Source organism: Dermacentor silvarum, chromosome 10, assembly GCF_013339745.2.
Source record: "Dermacentor silvarum isolate Dsil-2018 chromosome 10, BIME_Dsil_1.4, whole genome shotgun sequence".
Classification (NCBI taxonomy): Eukaryota; Metazoa; Arthropoda; class Arachnida; order Ixodida; family Ixodidae; genus Dermacentor; species Dermacentor silvarum.
This window is the reverse complement of record NC_051163.1, coordinates 136278640-136296655: the sequence shown is the minus strand read 5'-3', so window position 1 is coordinate 136296655 and position 18016 is coordinate 136278640. Positions and strand designations below refer to the sequence as shown.

The following is an 18016-nucleotide window of genomic DNA, read 5'->3' as shown; positions in this document are numbered from 1 at the left end:
CTGTTCCTGATATTACCTGAATACCATTACCTCGCCGCTCTCGGTCTCCCTTTGGCCGCCTCTCGGAAAACTAGCCAGTGCAGCCCCCGGAGGTGACGCTGCATTTACGACCCGGCCTGAAAATCCTCTGATTGTCCCTTCTACCCGATGCAACCTTCTTGAAGTTCTGGTTGATGGTGTGGCAGTTACCGCTCTTGTTGATACCGGCGCACAAATTTCTGTAATGAGCTCGAGCCTCCGGCGCCGCCTCCAGAAAGTCCTGACGCCCGCGACATCACCTACTGTCCGAGTAGCCGACGGGAGTACACCTGCCGTACTTGGCATGTGCACTGCACGCATCTCTATTTCTGGTCGCCACACATCTGTTCTTTTTGCTGTTCTAGAACAGTGCCCCCATGACCTCATCTTGGGAATCGACTTTCTGTCCACACACGCTGCCCTTATCGACTGCTCCGCGGGCCTTCTCCGGCTAGAACTTCCTTCGTGCCCCTACAACGTTGATGCCGGCCCACCCCGCCTACGCTCCGTCAAGTTTCTTCGACTGCCTACGCAAGCCGCAATATACGTCCAGCTGTCAGCCTTTCCGCCCCTACCCGACGGCGACTACGTTGCCTGCCCTATTCCTGAGGTCGCCATGACACGCAACGTCGCGCTACCCTATACGGTGGTGACAGTTAGAAACAACGGCACCGCCTTTCCCATCCTCAATTTTGGCTACTCGACGCAAGTTCTTCCTCGTGGCATATCACTCGCTCATCTGACCCCATTGGCCGGCCACACGGTTTCTGCCTTGACCACAGAACCTCCACCGGATTTTTCACCGCCGTCATCGCAGTCAGGTTCGTCCTGCGACCACTTCGCCCGCATGATATCAGGAGACCTCGCTCCGGCACAGTCCGCTGCCCTTCGCGGCGTGCTGGTTTCCTACCAGGATATCTTTGACTTTGGCGACCGTCCTTTGGGCCAGACTTCCGTCGTCACCCATCGCATTCATACCGGCGATGCGAGTCCTATTCACCGACGGCCTTACCGTGTGTCAGCTCCGGAGCGTGCTGTCATCAACAGGAAGTGGAGAAAATGCTGGGCAAAGGCATAATTGAACCCTCATGCAGTCCTTGGGCCTCTCCCGTCGTACTCGTGAAAAAGAAGGACAATAGCTGGAGATTCTGTGTAGACAACCGCCACCTTAATCAGATTACCAAGAAGGATGTGTATCCTCTCCCGCGTATTGATGACGCACTGGACTGCTTGCACGGCGCCAGATATTTCTCTTCCATCGACGTGCGCTCAGGATACTGGCAAATCGCTGTGGACGACCAAGACCGCGAGAAGACCGCCTTCGTGACTCCTGATGGCCTCTATCAATTTAAAGTGATGCCTTTTGGCCTATGTAACGCCCCTGCTACTTTCGAGCGCATGATGGACTGTCTTCTTCGAGGCATCAAGTGGTCCATATGCCTTTGCTACCTGGACGATGTTATCGTTTTTTCGACTACGTTTGAAAACCATCTCACTCGCCTGTCCACCGTCCTTGATGTTTTTCGCCGAGCTCGTCTTCAGCTTAACTCGTCGAAATGTCGCTTTGGGCACCGTCAAATCTGCGTTCTCGGCCACCTTGTTGACGCTGCAGGCGTGCAGCCAGACCCTGACAAAGTCCGCGCGGTTAGTCAGTTCCCTACTCCACGGTCGGCCAAGGACGTCCGCAGTTTTCTTGGCCTGTGTTCATACTTCCGTCGTTTTGTCCAGAACTTCGCGGAAGTGGCCCGCCCTCTAACTGGCCTACTCAAGAAGGACGTCGTTTTCACTTGGGGTCGTGACCAAGCGGACGCCTTTTCATCGCTCGTTGCCATCCTAACGAACTCACCTGTTCTAGCACATTTGGACCCGTCAGCCAGCACGGACGTTCGTACCGACGCCAGTGGCCACGGTATAGGCGCCGTCCTTGCACAACAGCAGCATGGCCTCCACCGCGTGGTCGCCTATGCAAGCCGCCTTCTGTCGCCATAGGAGCAAAATTACTCTATCACAGAACGCGAGTGCTTAGCACTCGTCTGGGCCATCGCAAAATTCCGTCTGTACCTGTATGGCAGGCACTTTTCAGTTATTACAGACCACCATGCGCTTTGCTGGCTCTCCTCGCTCAAGGATCCCACTGGTCGCCTTGGCCGTTGGGCACTCCGCTTGCAAGAGTACTCATTTTCTGTTTTCTACAAATCTGGACGGCTTCACCAAGACGCTGACTGCTTGTCACGATACCCGGTCGATCCCCCTGATACACTGGAAGATGGATCTGACACCTTTGTTCTGGCCATTACAGACTTCGTCCACATAGCTGACGAACAGCGCCGCGACTCATCTTTGCGGCCTATTATAGACGGTCTCAACTCACCAAACCCTGACCCTTCCCTACGGATGTTTGCGCTCCACAATGACACCTTACACCGCTACAACGCCCGGCCTGACGGCGCTGAGCTCTTGCTTGTTGTCCCCGCGCATCTTCGCTCTACTGTTTTGCGCCAGCTTCACGATGCACCGACGGCCGGACACCTAGGCGTGTCACGCACGTATGATCGCATCCGTAGGCGCTTCTTTTGGCCTGGTCTCTACCGTTCTGTGCGACAGTACGTTGCGGCTTGTGACCACTGCCAGCGACGCAAGACTCCTGCCCTACTGCCTGCTGGCAGCCTTCAGCCCCTCGACATCCCTGATGAACCATTTTTCCGGGTGGGACTCGATCTTCTAGGGCCTTTTCCCATGTCAACCACTGGCAATAGATGGGTTGCAGTCGCTACTGACTACGCAACGCGGTACGCTGTTACACGAGTGCTTCCCACCAGCTGTGCTACTGATGTAGCCGATTTCCTTCTTCACGACGTCATCCTGCGCCACGGTGCTCCTCGTCAGTTAATCGCGGACCGCGGCCGCTGCTTCCTGTCTAAAGTGGTCGACGACATTCTTCGTTCTTGCAAGACCAATCAGAAGTTCACCACTGCGTACCATCCACAGACAAACGGCCTTACTGAACGCCTCAACCGTACTCTCACAGATATGCTTGCTATGTACGTGTCTGAGGACCACCGAGACTGGGACATTAACTTGCCTTTTGTGACCTTCGCCTACAACTCTTCTCGTCACGACACAGCTGGCTATTCACCTTTTTATCTACTGTTTGGCTACGACCCACCATTACCTATGGACACCATACTTCATGCTCACGCAGACACATCCTCTGCCTATGCTCGTGATGCTCTTGCCCGTGCTGACATCACCCGTCAGGTTGCCCGCGATCGCTTGTCGGCTTCACAGGTCAAACAAAAATGTCTCTATGACCGCCGACACCGGGAGGTGAACTTCCCTCCAGGATCGCTCGTCTTGCTGTGGTTCCCGTCACGTCGCGTTGGCCTATGCGAAAAACTTCTCTCCCGTTATGCTGGCCCTTACCGCGTCGTACGCAAAGTCACTAATGTGACCTATGAAATCGCTCCGCTAAATCCTACGTCGGCCTCTGCAAGAATCGCGAGTGACATAGTCCATGTCTCGCGTCTTAAACCGTACCACTCTCGGCCCGGGCCTTAATTGCACCGGGACGGTGCTTCTGCCGCCGGCGGGTAATGTCACGAGCGGCGATCCTGTGGTCGGTGCTTGGACGATGACGACGACGACGGGTGGTTTTTCTGGTGTGCACGCGCTCCCCTGAACGATTGCTGCAGCGTTGTGCGCCTTACCCTGTAAATATATCCATTCTATATATATTCTCCCCGTAACAATATTAATGATTTACCAAATTCTATTAACTCCACAATCAGGCTTTTCGCAGATGACTGCGTCATTTACCGAGTAATAACTTCTGCTTCAGACCCGCCCATACTTCAATGTGATTTAGATAAAGTATTTAGTTGGTGGAACACTTGGCTCATGAAATTGAATACTAATAAATGTAAGGTTATGCGTGTTTCACACAGGTCTGCCATTGCGAATCCTAGTGCCTGTTATATTTCAGGCTCTGTATTTGAACACGTGACAACTTACAACTATTTAGGCTTTATATAACTGCTAATCTTTCATGGCAGCCGCATATTGATTATATTGTTAACAATGCTAACCGCAGGCTTGGTTACTTGGGGCGTAATTTTTCTATGGCTCCATCTTCATTAAAGCTGAGCGGTTGGCTGTACAAAATCCTAGTGCGATCAAAATTAGAGTGTGCGTGCTCTGTGTGGGAATCGGGCCTCGAAATCCTTACTAATCAATTAGAATCCGTACAGAATTGCAGTGCTTGTTTTATATTGTGGAACTTCTCCCGCACTGCTAGAGTAACTGCAATGGAAAGTACCTTGAACCTTCCTAGTCTTTCTCTTCGTAGAAAACTTTTGCGAATGCTAATCTTTCACAAGATTTATTATCACAATCATCAGCTAAAAGGGGATCTTCTTTCTGAGCCATCATTCATATCACCTCGCACAGATCATCGCCATAAGGTACGCATTCCATATTGCCGGACTAATGCGCACTTTAACTCTTTTGTGCCAAAGACGGCTAGCGATTGGAACCACCTCTGTTGCCGATATATCTGACACGTGTTTATTTAAAACTGCCGCTGAAAACAATGTGTTCGCTTAATCTGTCTTGTTCCTAATCTGATTTGCATTTCACCTATACTTACTTTTTCGCTTCTGTATACGATAGTGTTTCCTTTTATGTACACAATATTGTTTTCTTTTGCGCCAAAGACGGCCAGCATTGGAACCAGACTACCCGCCTATGTTGCTGTTATTTTTTGTTGCTGACACGTTTTTTTTAAAACTGCCGTAGAAAATAGTGTATTTGCCTAATCTGCGTTGTTGCCGATGTGATCTTGTATTTCGCTTAAACATACGTTTTTTTTTTTTTTTTTGTTGCTGGATACCATTTGCTTTATTTTTGCTGAATTATATCTTTTTACTTTTTATATACCACTCCCTTCTGTAACGGCCCCCTAGGCCTTGAAGGTATTGAAATAAATAAATAAATACTGTCTCATGCCGCCTAAGGTGATCATCTAAATTTCCGGCGAGGATGCCGGCGTCATCCAGGTAAACAAGACAGGTCTGCCACTTCAAACCTGCTAACACCGTGTCCATCACGCGCTGGAACGTTGCAGGCGCCGAGCACACTTCGAATGGCTTCACCTTGAACTCATAGAGGCCGTCTGGCGTGATGGAGGCGGTCTTTTCGCTATCCCTCTCGTCAACTTATATTTGCCAGTAGCCAACGACGAGAAGTATTTAGCGTTGCAGAGCCGATCCAATCCATCGTCTATCTATGGGAGGGAGTATACGTTCTTCTTCGTGATCTTGTTCAGCTGACTGGCACTTAGCCGTGCTCCCTCCAGGGCTGCAGAAGATAGCGCCAACATAAAATTTCATTTTCTCATAACGAACCACTTAGTAGTTCAACCGACGATAAACGACGCAGAAACGTATGGTTCCGTACTTTTTCTTCACCAAGGCTGCAGGAGGTGCCCACGGGCTCTTCAACGGTTGGGTGATGTCGTCTCACAGCATTTCATCGACTTGTTGACTTATAGCTTAACGTTCTCGCGTCGAAACTCGGTAGGGGCTCTGGTGGAGTGGTCGAGCGTACTCTTCGGTTATTAAGCGATGCTTGGCCACTGGTGTTTGTCAAATCCTCGTCGATGACGCCTAAAATCAGTCTTTGTATCGTCCGAGAAGACTTTCCATCTGTTGTTGCTTACTCATGGGTAGGGTTGGACTGATGTCGCCGAGGTCCGCCTCCGCACCCGCGCCAGGGTGCGGAGGCGGATGGGTGCAGAGGTGGACCTTGACGGCGGGAGACGGAGGCGTAGCTTCCGGCCGTGGTTGAGGCAATGCTGGAACTTCTGGTACTTCCAGTGACCGCTGAACCTCTTCTGTCAGCGATCGAGGCTACCTGAGGCTGCGACCTTGGGCAGCTATTCCCGCACGACCGCTGTGATCGTCTCACGCAGGTCGTCGGCACCTAGCGCTTGAGCTTCGGCGTCGTTTTTCTTAGTGCATGGCGGTTAATTGTATCGCCTGGCACGCATTTAGGGCGTCTTCTCAATCGTTATGGCCTCCGAAACAAATTCTGCGACAGTCTTGGGCGGGTTGCATATCCATCCGGCGAATAGTTCTTTCACACCCCGCATCAAGAACCTAACTTTCTGGCGGAAGAGGCGAGTTATCTTCGCGAAGATCACGATGTTCTCATTCGGTAGTTGTACTCTGGTTTCTAAGAGCACTTCGGCCCTTTTCCTACGACACTCATGAAGGTGTCGTAGGAAAAGGGCTTCTGACACAAACTTCTGACTTCGAGCGCGTCCTTTGTGTGGCCGGATGACTTTGAAGCCGCCTTCCAGACCCTCAAACGAGTTCTCACGTCAGGGTCCGTGCTCCGTCATTTCCATGCAACCGCCCCTACTATTCTACACACTGATGCCAGTGGGCATGGAATTGGCGCTGTCCTGCTGCAGCGGAATCTCAAGTCTGAAGAGCAAGTCGTGGCTTATGGAAATCGTGCTCTTTCTCCTGCTCAACGCAACTACACAATTACAGAACAGGAATACCTCGCCATCGTGTGCTGAATACAGTACCGTTGGGTACTGCGCTTGCATGAATATGACTTCACTGTCACGTACAGGTCCGGCAAACAACACCAAGATGACGACGCTTTGTCGCGCTGCCCGCTGTCTACAAACGCCCATGCTTCACTATCGCTCTGCATGTCACCATCTAGCCACACGTCTCAGCACACGCCCAGTAGCCCGGTACAGTCGGTTGCGTCAGTTGACTTTCTTCCGTCTACTGACCTCCTCTCACTCCAACGTACTGACCCATACTGCCGTACGCTGATCGACCGACTTACTGGCTTGGCACGAACCCCCAACAGTCGCTTAAGACGACAACTTTCGCGTTTAAAGCTTCAAGGTGCAGCGTTATTTCGATCAATCTACCATCCTTCCGGTAACCGATGGGTACCAGTCATACCTCGTTCACTTCGACTCCAAGTATTAGAACCATTTCACGACGACGCGACGGCTGTCCACTTGGGCTTTCATAAGATCTACGACCACATCAAAACGCGTTGTTTCTGGCCAGGCCTTTCCACCTCTGTCGCCAAATACGTTGGATCCTGCGCGTCATGCCAACACAGAAAACACTCGACATCCCTTCCAGCTGGTCCTCTGCAGCCTCTACCATGCCCGTCTACCCCCTTCGAAATTGTGGGCCCAATCGACGAAGTTATTTTGTGGACACCTCTTCGCGCACTGGGGCTCTGTGAAAAATGTTTCCAAAGATATATCGGCGCCTGCACCATTTTTCAAAGAACTTCGGCCATTAGCTACTGCTTCACTCCTGTCAGCTCAGCTACTGACCGCCGCAGCCACACTACGGAAATCGTTCACGTATCTCGCCTGAAACCCTACATTCGCCGTACCTACCCTTTCTAGCTTGCGGTCTTGCTGACCGCTTTCCTGAAGGGGGGGAATTTAGTGTGAGCGCAGTTTGCGCATATCGTCGTCGTCATCTGTACAAATGACTCATCATCTTGAGTGAGCGCTATTTGTGCATATCGTCGTCGTCATCTGTACATACGACTCATCATCATCTTTTGTCTCGTGCGGTGCTTCGTCTCTGCCTCTTTCGGCTGCTCGGAAATAAAGGCATCGCATCGGTCGGCGTTTCACAATATATATATATATATATATATATATATATTGGTGGGGGCTTCAGTAAGTCTTTCCTTCATGTATGCATATGCCGAGGTACTTATATTGCTTGACTTTGGGTACGACTTGTTGTTGAATTGACACAATGGAATCACTCCTATCTGCATTAAAAAACCATATTTCCTGCTTTCTCTGTGCTAAAATTAAGGCCTATAGATTTGTTGCTGCGTTGCCACAGATATTCGCAAGTTTCTGTAGATCTCTTGCATTGTCCGCTAGCAGCACTACGCGGTCCGCATACATCAGTCCAGGGAAATACTGTTGCGTCATTTCCCATTACGCATGGGACCCAATTCACTGTTCGTCCAGTCGTCTTTGTTTGCCCTTAACATAAAGCGTGAACGGAGACAAAGGACATCCATGTTTCAGTATTTCGTGAATTTCTAGTACTTCATTGCATTTTCTATCCTCCCATACAATGTTTACTTGGTTGTCTCTGTATATATCCCTCAGCACCTCCACGAAATCGTCATCTATGTCTTCGTGCTTGAGAATATTCCACAATTCCCTCTATACGTTTGTGTATTCTCAGCTACTGAAACCCCTGTGCACTGAGTAAATATAAATATATTATCCTCTAAGCATCTGCCTTGTCCGAAACCATTCTTTATTTCCCCCAGTACATCCTTTTTCTCCACTCACTTCGACAGTTTTATTCCATGGCTTGCATTGCCATTCTGTATATCACCGACGCTACTGTAACTGGCCTGCACGAGCTCGTCTTATCCTTATCACTTTTACCTTTGTAGATGAGGTCCATCTTGCTGTCAAGCTGTCCAACAGGAATTTTTCTTCGCTTTAATCACTTGCTCTATGGCATTAGTAAGCAGTGCCTTGCTTTTTGGATTCAGATGCTTGATGAGCTGCATTGGGATTTCATCGGACTCTGCAGCCCTGTTAATAACATTTTCTTCTGCATTTTTTCCCAGCAAAAACGTTTCTCTGCTAAGCTTTGATCTCTGTTGTTGCTCAATCTGTTTGGGTCTGAACTACGCTTTCTTTTTGTGTCGAAGTTATCCATATAATAACGTTTCTGATGTACCCCAGTGCATGGTCTCCTTTGAAGATGTTACCGTCTTCATTACTTATCGCCGTTTGCGAATTATTATTTAGTTAGAACCGCGAGTGCTCTTACATAGTTCCAGAATCTTTTTGGAGCGCCTTTGTCTCTTTTGCGAATTTTAGGGACCCAACATTCACTTACGCATTTAATGTTCTCTTGCACGAGCTCACTCGCCTCCATTTTGTTTTCTCGATATTTTTTTTCATTTAAGGACCACCTGTTCTTAGTGTTATCCCAAATTTTAACACGAAAGTGTTTTATGCCGGGGTCCACCAAGACTTCACTGACGTATTTCCGTCACGGAAATACGTCACACGAACATACACGAACATAATACAAAGAAAGAAACCAGAAGAAAAAGTTCCACAAACATGCAAAATTTGGAAATCGAACCCACGACCTCTCGGTCCGCGACGATAGATCGCCGAGCGTTTAACCCATTGCGCCACAAACGCATTTGCAGAGAGCTACACAGACGCGCCTTATATATCTAACACTCCTCCGTGTACCCGCGCTCTTGCTCGGGGCGGTGCCGCCGCCTACGAGCAGAAAAGAGAAGTACTGCATTATGACACTAACGCGCACCGACAGTGAACGCTTCGGTGGTCTCAGCACTACGACGCCTCGATGCCAGCATTCGAAGGGACGCTGGCATCAAGAAGCACTACCAACGCGTTCTCGCAGAAGCACTACTAGGTGGCGTTCACCGTACTCAGCACAGCGGAGCGTGGCCTCCGCAATTAGCTCTGAAAATGTTTCTGAAGTTGATCGCGGAGGCTGCAATTACGACGCGCTGTACGCGCTGATTTGACTCGGTGACGATTCAGTTACGTGCTTTGTCTTGCGCGTTGTATTAGTGTGTCAGTTACGTGCTTCGTCCTTCGCCTTGTGCTAGCGTGTGCAGCGTAGTGCAGCTTCCATATGCACGACGGTTGCTCATGGTCATCGACGTTGGTAGTCGTGATGGAGGAGACGTGCCACCAGGCGTCAGCGTGGGTGCATCAACGCCTAAGGGCGCTTTAGCCACAAAACACCAATAGACATTATATATCAATGTGCAATAAACATTACACTACTTCTGTGAAGACACGTTTCACTTTCGTGTTCTATACCGATTCCTATATAAGAGGGATCAACCACATTTTTTTTAGCTTCTCGACGATCCCTAGACGCCTGCTCACGCTCTTCTATAGCCTGCTTTATTTTCTTATTGCACAACTTACGGGGTTTCCGCTATCGGTTACAACAATACCACCAGCATGGTAATGGCAACTAACGCAACCTGGCCCGATTTTTTGAACTCATTATTATTTTTGTAATGCAATCAATCAATTCTTTTTTTATCTGTGCTATCATTACCTGTCCATAGGTGCGCTACTCCAAGTCATGTTTTTTTTTTCTTCTCATGTGTCACCATTCCATAAATGCTCGTTACATGTCTGCTTTATCCTTTGCCCCTTCATATCTCGCTTGCCATATCACTTGAGTACTAGCGCCACTACATGGCTTTATGTCAGTTCACACGGAAAACAGGGCTCTAGGAAATTCTATGGCGGGATACACGTACGGTTGATCTCTGCAATAGCAAGGCCCAAGATCAGCGGTGCAAGGAATACACAGACCATGCCGAATGCAAAGACAGCAGCGACGACTGCGCTGATGCCAAGCACGGCCACTCGCTCGGTGCCAATGGCGGCGACGCGGGCGATGGCCAGCAGGATGTTCTGCACCGTTTGGCGCGAGTACGATGCGAGCCGGGTGTCCAGAGTGCTCGCGTCGGCCGTGAACCGGTTCAGTATGCGTCCGCGTGGAGTCGAGTCAAAGAAAGCGACGGGGCTGTGCAGCACTCGGTCGAGCATGTCGCGGTGGAGAAGTCGTGACAGCCGGTTGGCACCCACCGCCACCAGCACGTTGCCGGCCGCCCGTGACAGTACTGCAGTGGACAAGACACGGCCGGTGAGTATAGAGTTCTAAGCACGCGAGAGGCCAGCTTGAAAATTCCACTCAATTTGTGAAACAAACGAAGTAGTGAACATGGGAACAAATAACCTCGTAGCATGGGAGCAAGTGATTTGCCTGTGAAATAAATACGAGAAATTCTTGTTGAAAGCAACTGTAGGCATAGGATGCACCAACGTATGACACCGTTTAATGAGGGTAAGGCGGGAGATGCAAATTCAAGACGACGAGCAAGACAAGAACAAGGTGAGAGCAGGAGCCAACGTTTCGACAAGTGGACTTGTTTTGGTCAAGAAGGCATATGCTCTCCTCGGTGCAGTATATACATACAAGTTTAAGAGATGCAACCAATACGCTTAAACATTTCAAAGGAAGCTTTATAAAAAGTTGTCGCAGTTTCACCTGAAAGGCGAAGCATCAATTGCGATAGCAAATTTGAAGAGAGCTATACGGAGTAATGATAGCAGCTTTATCAGCTGTATAAACTTGGACATGCAGCAGAACCGGCAACGCGCAGAACTGTTGTCGAGGCCGTCGGCGTTTTGCCCGCGTTCGCTGAAAATGCCTGCGGCGTTGGTGACTGTTGCCGGAGCCTCTGATATAAATAGGCACTTGGTGCCGCAGCTAAACGTCGCCTCCCTTCCCTCCCCCCCCCCCCCCCTGCGACCTTTCGTGCGTGAGAAGAAGGCGCGTTTGCTCTACATATATGGTGATTGTAAAGGAGGAAAGAGACGCCTACTTCTGCAGCCCTTAAGGAAGCACGGCGCAGAACGCGCGTTTGTTCTCCGCCGTGCGTTCACTCCCCGTGAAAGAGCGCGTCCCTCGCGCCCTTTCACTCGCACATACAGCGTTCGGCGGCGCGCGGCGACGATTTCATCTCCATTGACGTCATACGGAACCTCACGGCGACGGCGACGGCGACGCCGACGGCAGAAATCTGCTTTTGAGTGTCCATATAATTGCTATCGCAATAATATATTGGCTATGCTAAACTTGAAGCTATAGGCAACAGCACTTAGTTATTTTTCATTGGCTCGCTTAGTTTATATATTGGCCATTGCGTTGTCAATAATATTCCAACCTATCCACCTCCCATTTCTTTCATTCGTTCCTTTCATTTTATTGCGATAGCAATTATATGGACACTCCAAAGCGGATTTCTGCCGTCGGCGTCGCCGTCGCCGTCGCCGTCGCCGTGAGGTTCCGTATGACGTCAACGGCGATGAAATCGCCGCCGCGCTCCGGACGCTGTATGCGCGAGTGAAAGGGCGCGAGGGACGCGCGCTTTCACAGGGAACGAACGCACGTCGAAGAGCAAACGCGCGTTCTGCGCCGTGCTCCCTGAAGGGCTGCAGAATTAAGCGTCTCTTTCCTCCTTTCCATATATAGAGAGAAAACGCGACTTTTTTGTCGCGAAAACGGCTGTGGGGGGACAGGAGAAAGAGAGCGAGGGGAGGAGATGTTTAGCTGCGGCACCAAATGCGTATTTATATATAAACGCCACGCGAGTTCAGTGCGAACGCGGGCAAAACGCCGACGGCGTCGACAACAGTTCTGCGCGTTGCTGGTGCTGCTGCATTTTGCTACCAAAGCCGCTCACCTTACTTCGTACGACATTGCTGTGTTGCTATCGCATTCATTGCATCGCCCTTAGGCCGAAACTGTGACATTTTTTTTTATTTATATATTCAGCGTTTTCCCACGAGCACCGTTTTCTGCTGCTACTTTTATTCTCGCTTTCAGAGAGACGATAGTTCACAGCAGATAATTCCCCCCCCCCCCCCATGTTCAGGCCCCTTCCCCGAAAAGAACCTACAGTGACACATCAAAAGGCTGACACACGGCGCTACCTCACATTCCGCCACCGACGTTGCGTAGCACACCTTTCTTTTCAATTTTTCACCCTCGCCGCCAACACACCTTCGGTCGTTTCTTCACCCACCCGCCTTACCCTCCATCCCGTTTAGAAGAACCGTGCCTATATATACTGTGCCGAGGAGAAGATATGTCGCCTTCAAAAAGGCAAGTCCACTTGTCAGAACGTTGGCTCCTGCTCTCACCTTGTTCTCGTTTTGCTCATCGTTTAATGTGGCATTTTTAACTAGGCAGGAGATGTCTGCGCTGAGAAGTCCGCAAGATTTTTTAGAAGGTCGCCGGCCACTCTAACAGGAAGAAGGGGTACTGCTTTGTACGTCGACTGTTGGTGTTCAAATTTGCGCAAATGGCATTGTTCTGGTATACTGATGAGGATATTCGATGAACACCGCTTTCGGTGTTAATTCGACATACTTTATTGCGACATGGGGTGGTACACATCCTACGCGTGTAACCCCATTACAGCACATACAAAGCCAAGCAATCAGGATTCTCAGCTTCAGTTCATTCCGTTGCAGTGCCTCTCAACTACTTCGCAATTACCGAATATTAACAATTGCTCAACTGTACAAATTTCATCTTGTTATCATTTGGTATCGATCTCTTAATAACCTCTTGCCATGTAGCATATTAAGCGCATTCAAACTTCTTAAAGATAACGTCCTCATCATAAACAACCCCACGTCCAGTTTGCTTTCGGGCGTAATTGGCGTACAAATCAGTGATCACCTCCCAATCTTTCTTATCTCTGACCTACATAAACCATGTCGCTTATCCGATAAAGAAGAACCAATCTCATTTCAAGATATCAATCCGATTTCACTAGAACAATTTCGAAGCGATGTACTGAACATAGACTGGTCGGAAATATACAATGAGATTGATCCTGGTTTAGCCTATAACTCCTTTTTACATCTGTTTAAATCCCCTTACATCAAACATTTTCCAAATAAAACGATAACATGCAACAGAAAAGTATGAAAACCTTGGATTGCAAAGAGCCTTCTATCCCAAATAAAACAAAAAGATAGACTGTATAGTAACTTTTTGCAAACGAGAGACGCAAATGACTTCAAGAATTTTAAATCTTTCAGAAACAAATTGACGCATACGCTCAGAGAGGCTAAAAAGAATTATATGCACAATGTATTTAATCCACAGATAATGAAACGGAATGACCTCGCCTGGCAAAGGCTAAATGGCGTGCTAGGGAGAGTAAACCGGAATGCGCCACAGTCTCATGAAATAAATCTAAATGGCACACCAATGTCAGGTTCTTCATTAGCAAATTCGTTTAATGATTACTTCACTTCTCCTATAAACAGCCCTCATCATCCTGCTAGCTTAGACCATCTTAGATCTAATAATCCTGTCAGTGCATTTCTAACACCTACCAGTGCTCAGGAGATATCTAATGCATTCATGACTTTTCGGAACAGCAGAAGCACTGATGTTGATGGCTTGTAAGTTCGCCTTGCTAAATATGTCCTAGATATTATCTCCCCGGTATTAGAGCATGTTTTTAACCTCGCATTTTTAAATGGTACATTTCCAAAAGCACTGCAAGTAGCGAAAGTTACTGTTATTTTTAAAGGCGGTGATAATAACCTATTATCCAATTACAGTCCTATATCGATCCTACCGGTCTTTTCTAAATGTATTGAAAAATTGATTAACGTTAGAATGCTTTCGTTTTGTGAAAAACACCACATCCTTACCGACGAGCAATTTAGCTTCAGGAAATGACGTTCAACTGAACAGGCACTCTTAACCCAAAAATAATTTATACTTAACGCATTTGAACAAAAGTTATTAACACTAGGGGTGTTCATAGACTTTTGCAAGGCCTTCGATCGTATTAACCATGAAACACTAATTGGAAAACTCGAAACCTATGGCTTTAGAGGCGTATTTTTAAGTATAGTAAAGAGCTATCTGGAGTACCGATGTCAAGTGGTTGTAATAGGAAATCGTACATCAGTTCTTAAATTAGTAACAAGTGGGGTGCCTCAGGGGAGCATTCTTGGGCCGCTATTATTTAATGTTTATATTATCGAGATAACAAACATTACTTCAGCGGCTAAATATATTATTTATGCCGACGATACCACCTTATTATTTAGGTCTGCTAGCTGTAGTGAACTGGTGACTTGCGCAAATTCAGCAATAAATAAGCTTAATACATGGTGTGCCGTAAACTCATTAACCATTAACACAAACAAAACGAAAGCCATTCCATTTTAACCTAATAATTCTAGGGCTAATATTACTGACCGTATATTAATTGGAAACTTAACTGTGGATGTAACCTCCTCAGTTAAATGCCTTGGCATCATTTTTGATGAACATTTAACCTGGAATAAACATGTCGATTCGCTCAGCGGTTAACTTGCAGGCATCGTGGGTGCCCTTGCAAAACTACGCTCTTTTCTGCCCACTTCCGTCAAATTATTAGTGTATAACTCTCTCTTTTTTCACACCTTAAATACTGTCACCTTGTCCGGGGAAACACAACAGGGTCAAACATTACTTAACTTTCTCTACTACACAAAAAAGCTCTGCGTGCTTTTAGCAACTCGGCTTATGACGCACACACTGAAACCCTTTTTAAGAAACTTCAAGTTTGTCCTGTAAACTTGCTATTGAATGAACTGCTCTTGCAACAGTACCTCACAGAAAGAAAGCAAGGGAGTAACTTTATTGAGCACCTATCTAGCTTACGCAAGAACATTAAAAAATACAACACTCGTCATAACGGAACCTGGTTCATACCCCGCGCACGCACAAATTATGGAACACAGCTACTCTCCCACTCATTACCGTCCTTGTTAAATTCACTTGGTTTCTGATTACTTACTTCATTCCTTACAGTTCTGCGACAACGATGATTTTCCCTGTATTACATTGCTTGAACCACACTTTTTTTATTGTATATATTTAGACTTCTCTCCTGCCACTGCTACCTAACAATGTCTGATTGCTGTTGCTAATTATTGTTTTTCTTTTTTACTTTTACACAATCTTGAAAGGGGCGCAGACCCCTGTCAAGCCGAATTGATTTTGGCTTTTTGTCTGTGCCACCTACATCATGTATTGGATGTGAAATAAATTTGATTTGATTTGATTTGATAATACAACTAGATTTACTTTCAATCATAATGTGCTTTTAACCTTTAATTTTAACTAATTACGGCAGGCATGCAAACAATTTTCTTTTCCAGCATATCATTTTGTAATCGCCTCCCGACTCACATCAAACAAACCACTTCGTTATCTCATTTTAAAATGGAAGTTTTTTTTCTGTTTTATTAGGTGGTTCATTTCTTTCTTCTCACCTTTCTCACATAAACGCCATCGCACTAAATTCTGAGTTGTTCTTGTATAAGACGCTTGACTTTACTGGTATTCTCTGTGCCCTTTTCATTTCTATAGTTATCCTTTGTATAAGTCAATAAAATTTGTATGTTGCTGTATTGTTCTTGCTCTATCAGCATAATCTCTATTATTATTTTGTATGTTAGAGCAATACTGCACAGATCATTGATATTGTCACGGGTATAAACTATTTACAGAATGTATTTACAGGAGATAGACAGCAGCTGAGAACACAGAGAGGCTGTTGCCACTTCGTCCTCTTCTCCTTCGTCGACCTTGTCTGTTTTCCTCACCGTAACACAACCCCCGGCGGAAAAAGAACCATCCCGGTGCTTCAGACGGGGCCATCGGGAAGGGCATAATAGGGCTTAAGCCGAGAGACGTGTACGACGTCGGGTGATGTGGAACCGGTTGGCACGACGGACGTCACTGGGATGATCTCATAAGTGAGATTGGTCGCTTGACGTAGAACGCGGTAAGGACCTTTGTAGCATGGAAGGAGTTTCTCGGAGAGCCCCAAACGTCGGCAAGGGGACCAAATGAGTACGAGAGAGCCTGGTGCAAAGTATGTCTCACGATGGCGGCAATTGTAAGTGTGCTTTTGAGTTTCCTGCGATGCCAACAAACGAGTACGGGCAAGCTGGCGCGTATGGTCAGCGTGGGCGATGGCGTCGCGGGCATACTCGGTGCGTGAATTCCGTACCAAGGGGAGCGAAGCGTCCAATGGCAATACAGGGTCACGACCGAAGAGCAAGTAAGAGGAGGAATACCCAGCAGTATCGTGGCGTGACGAATTATACACGAACGTGACATAGGGTAGCGCAATATCTCAGTCTTTGTGGTCGGGTGATACATATTTCGATAGCATGTCAGTGATGGTCCGATTAAGTCGCTCAGTAAGGTCTGGGGATGATAGAAGGTAGCGAGTTTGTGCTTGGTAGAACAGGAGTGTAGGATATCGGCGATCACTTGGGAGAGGAAAGTGCGGCCACGGTCAGTAAGGAGCTGTCGCGGGGCGCCATGGACTAAAATGATATCCCGGAGTAGGAAATCGGCGACGTCAGTTGCGCAGCTCGTGGGAAGCGCTCGAGTGATGGCGTAGCGCGTCGCGTAATCAGTAGCCACAGCGATCCACGTGTTGCCGGAGCTGGGCTCAGGAAAAAGGCCAAGGAGATCCAAACCCACGCCGAAGAATGGCTCAGTTGGAATCTCGATCGGCTGTAAGTACCCGGCAGGAAGCACTGCTGGCTTTTTCCGATGTTGGCAGGACTTGCAAGCAGCTACGTATCGCCGTACGGAGCGCGGGAGGCCGGGCCGGTAGAAGCGGCGGCGCACGCGGTCGTAAGTGCGAGCAACCCCAAGGTGTCCGGAAGTAGGTGCATCATGAAGCTCCTGAAGCAAGGTTAAGCGGAGGTGTTGGGGAACGACAAATAGAAGGGGAGGACCGTCAGGGCGAAAATTGCGGCAGTACAATATCCCGTCGTTGAGAACGAACCACCGTAACGATGGATCAGTGTGAGCAGATTGCACTCGGTCAATGAGGGTCCTCAAGGTAGCGTCATGGCGTTGCTCTTGGGCCATGTCCAAAAGCTGGGAAATTGAAAGAGCACTTGCGGAAGCATCCGTGTCGGCGTTGGCGGGCATGGGTACAGGGTAACGGGACAAGCAGTCAGCGTCATTGTGTAGGTGACCAGACTTATACACCAGAGAATAGGAATACTCCTGTAGCCGCAAAGCCAATCGTCCAAGCCTCCCTGTGGGGTCTTTTAAGGAGGAAAGCCAACAGAGGACATGGTGGTCCGTTACAATAGAAAAGGGCCTGCCGTATAAATAGGGGCGGAATTTTGCTACTGCCCACACAAGTGTCAAACATTCGCGCTCGGTAATAGAGTAATTGCGCACCGCAGGTGACAAAAGACGGCTAGCGTACGCGATAACACGTTCACGGCCGTGCTGAACTTGTGCCAAGACGGCACCGACGCCGTGGCCACTGGCAT

At 48.2% G+C, this 18016-nt stretch overlaps 1 protein-coding gene across 1 annotated transcript in view; it reads right to left on the bottom strand.

Annotated features, from left to right (window-relative positions):
- Positions 1 to 18016, bottom strand: part of LOC119431864 (ATP-binding cassette sub-family C member 2) — a 191937-nt gene that overhangs the window by 62618 nt on the left and 111303 nt on the right. Inside the window, exons 11-13 of the mRNA XM_049658085.1 lie at positions 10378 to 10743; positions 5735 to 5908; positions 5318 to 5373 (exon numbers count right to left, since the gene is read on the bottom strand). Coding sequence (XP_049514042.1) covers positions 5318 to 5373; positions 5735 to 5908; positions 10378 to 10743 — 596 coding nt within the window. The remainder of the gene's footprint in view (positions 1 to 5317; positions 5374 to 5734; positions 5909 to 10377; positions 10744 to 18016) is intronic.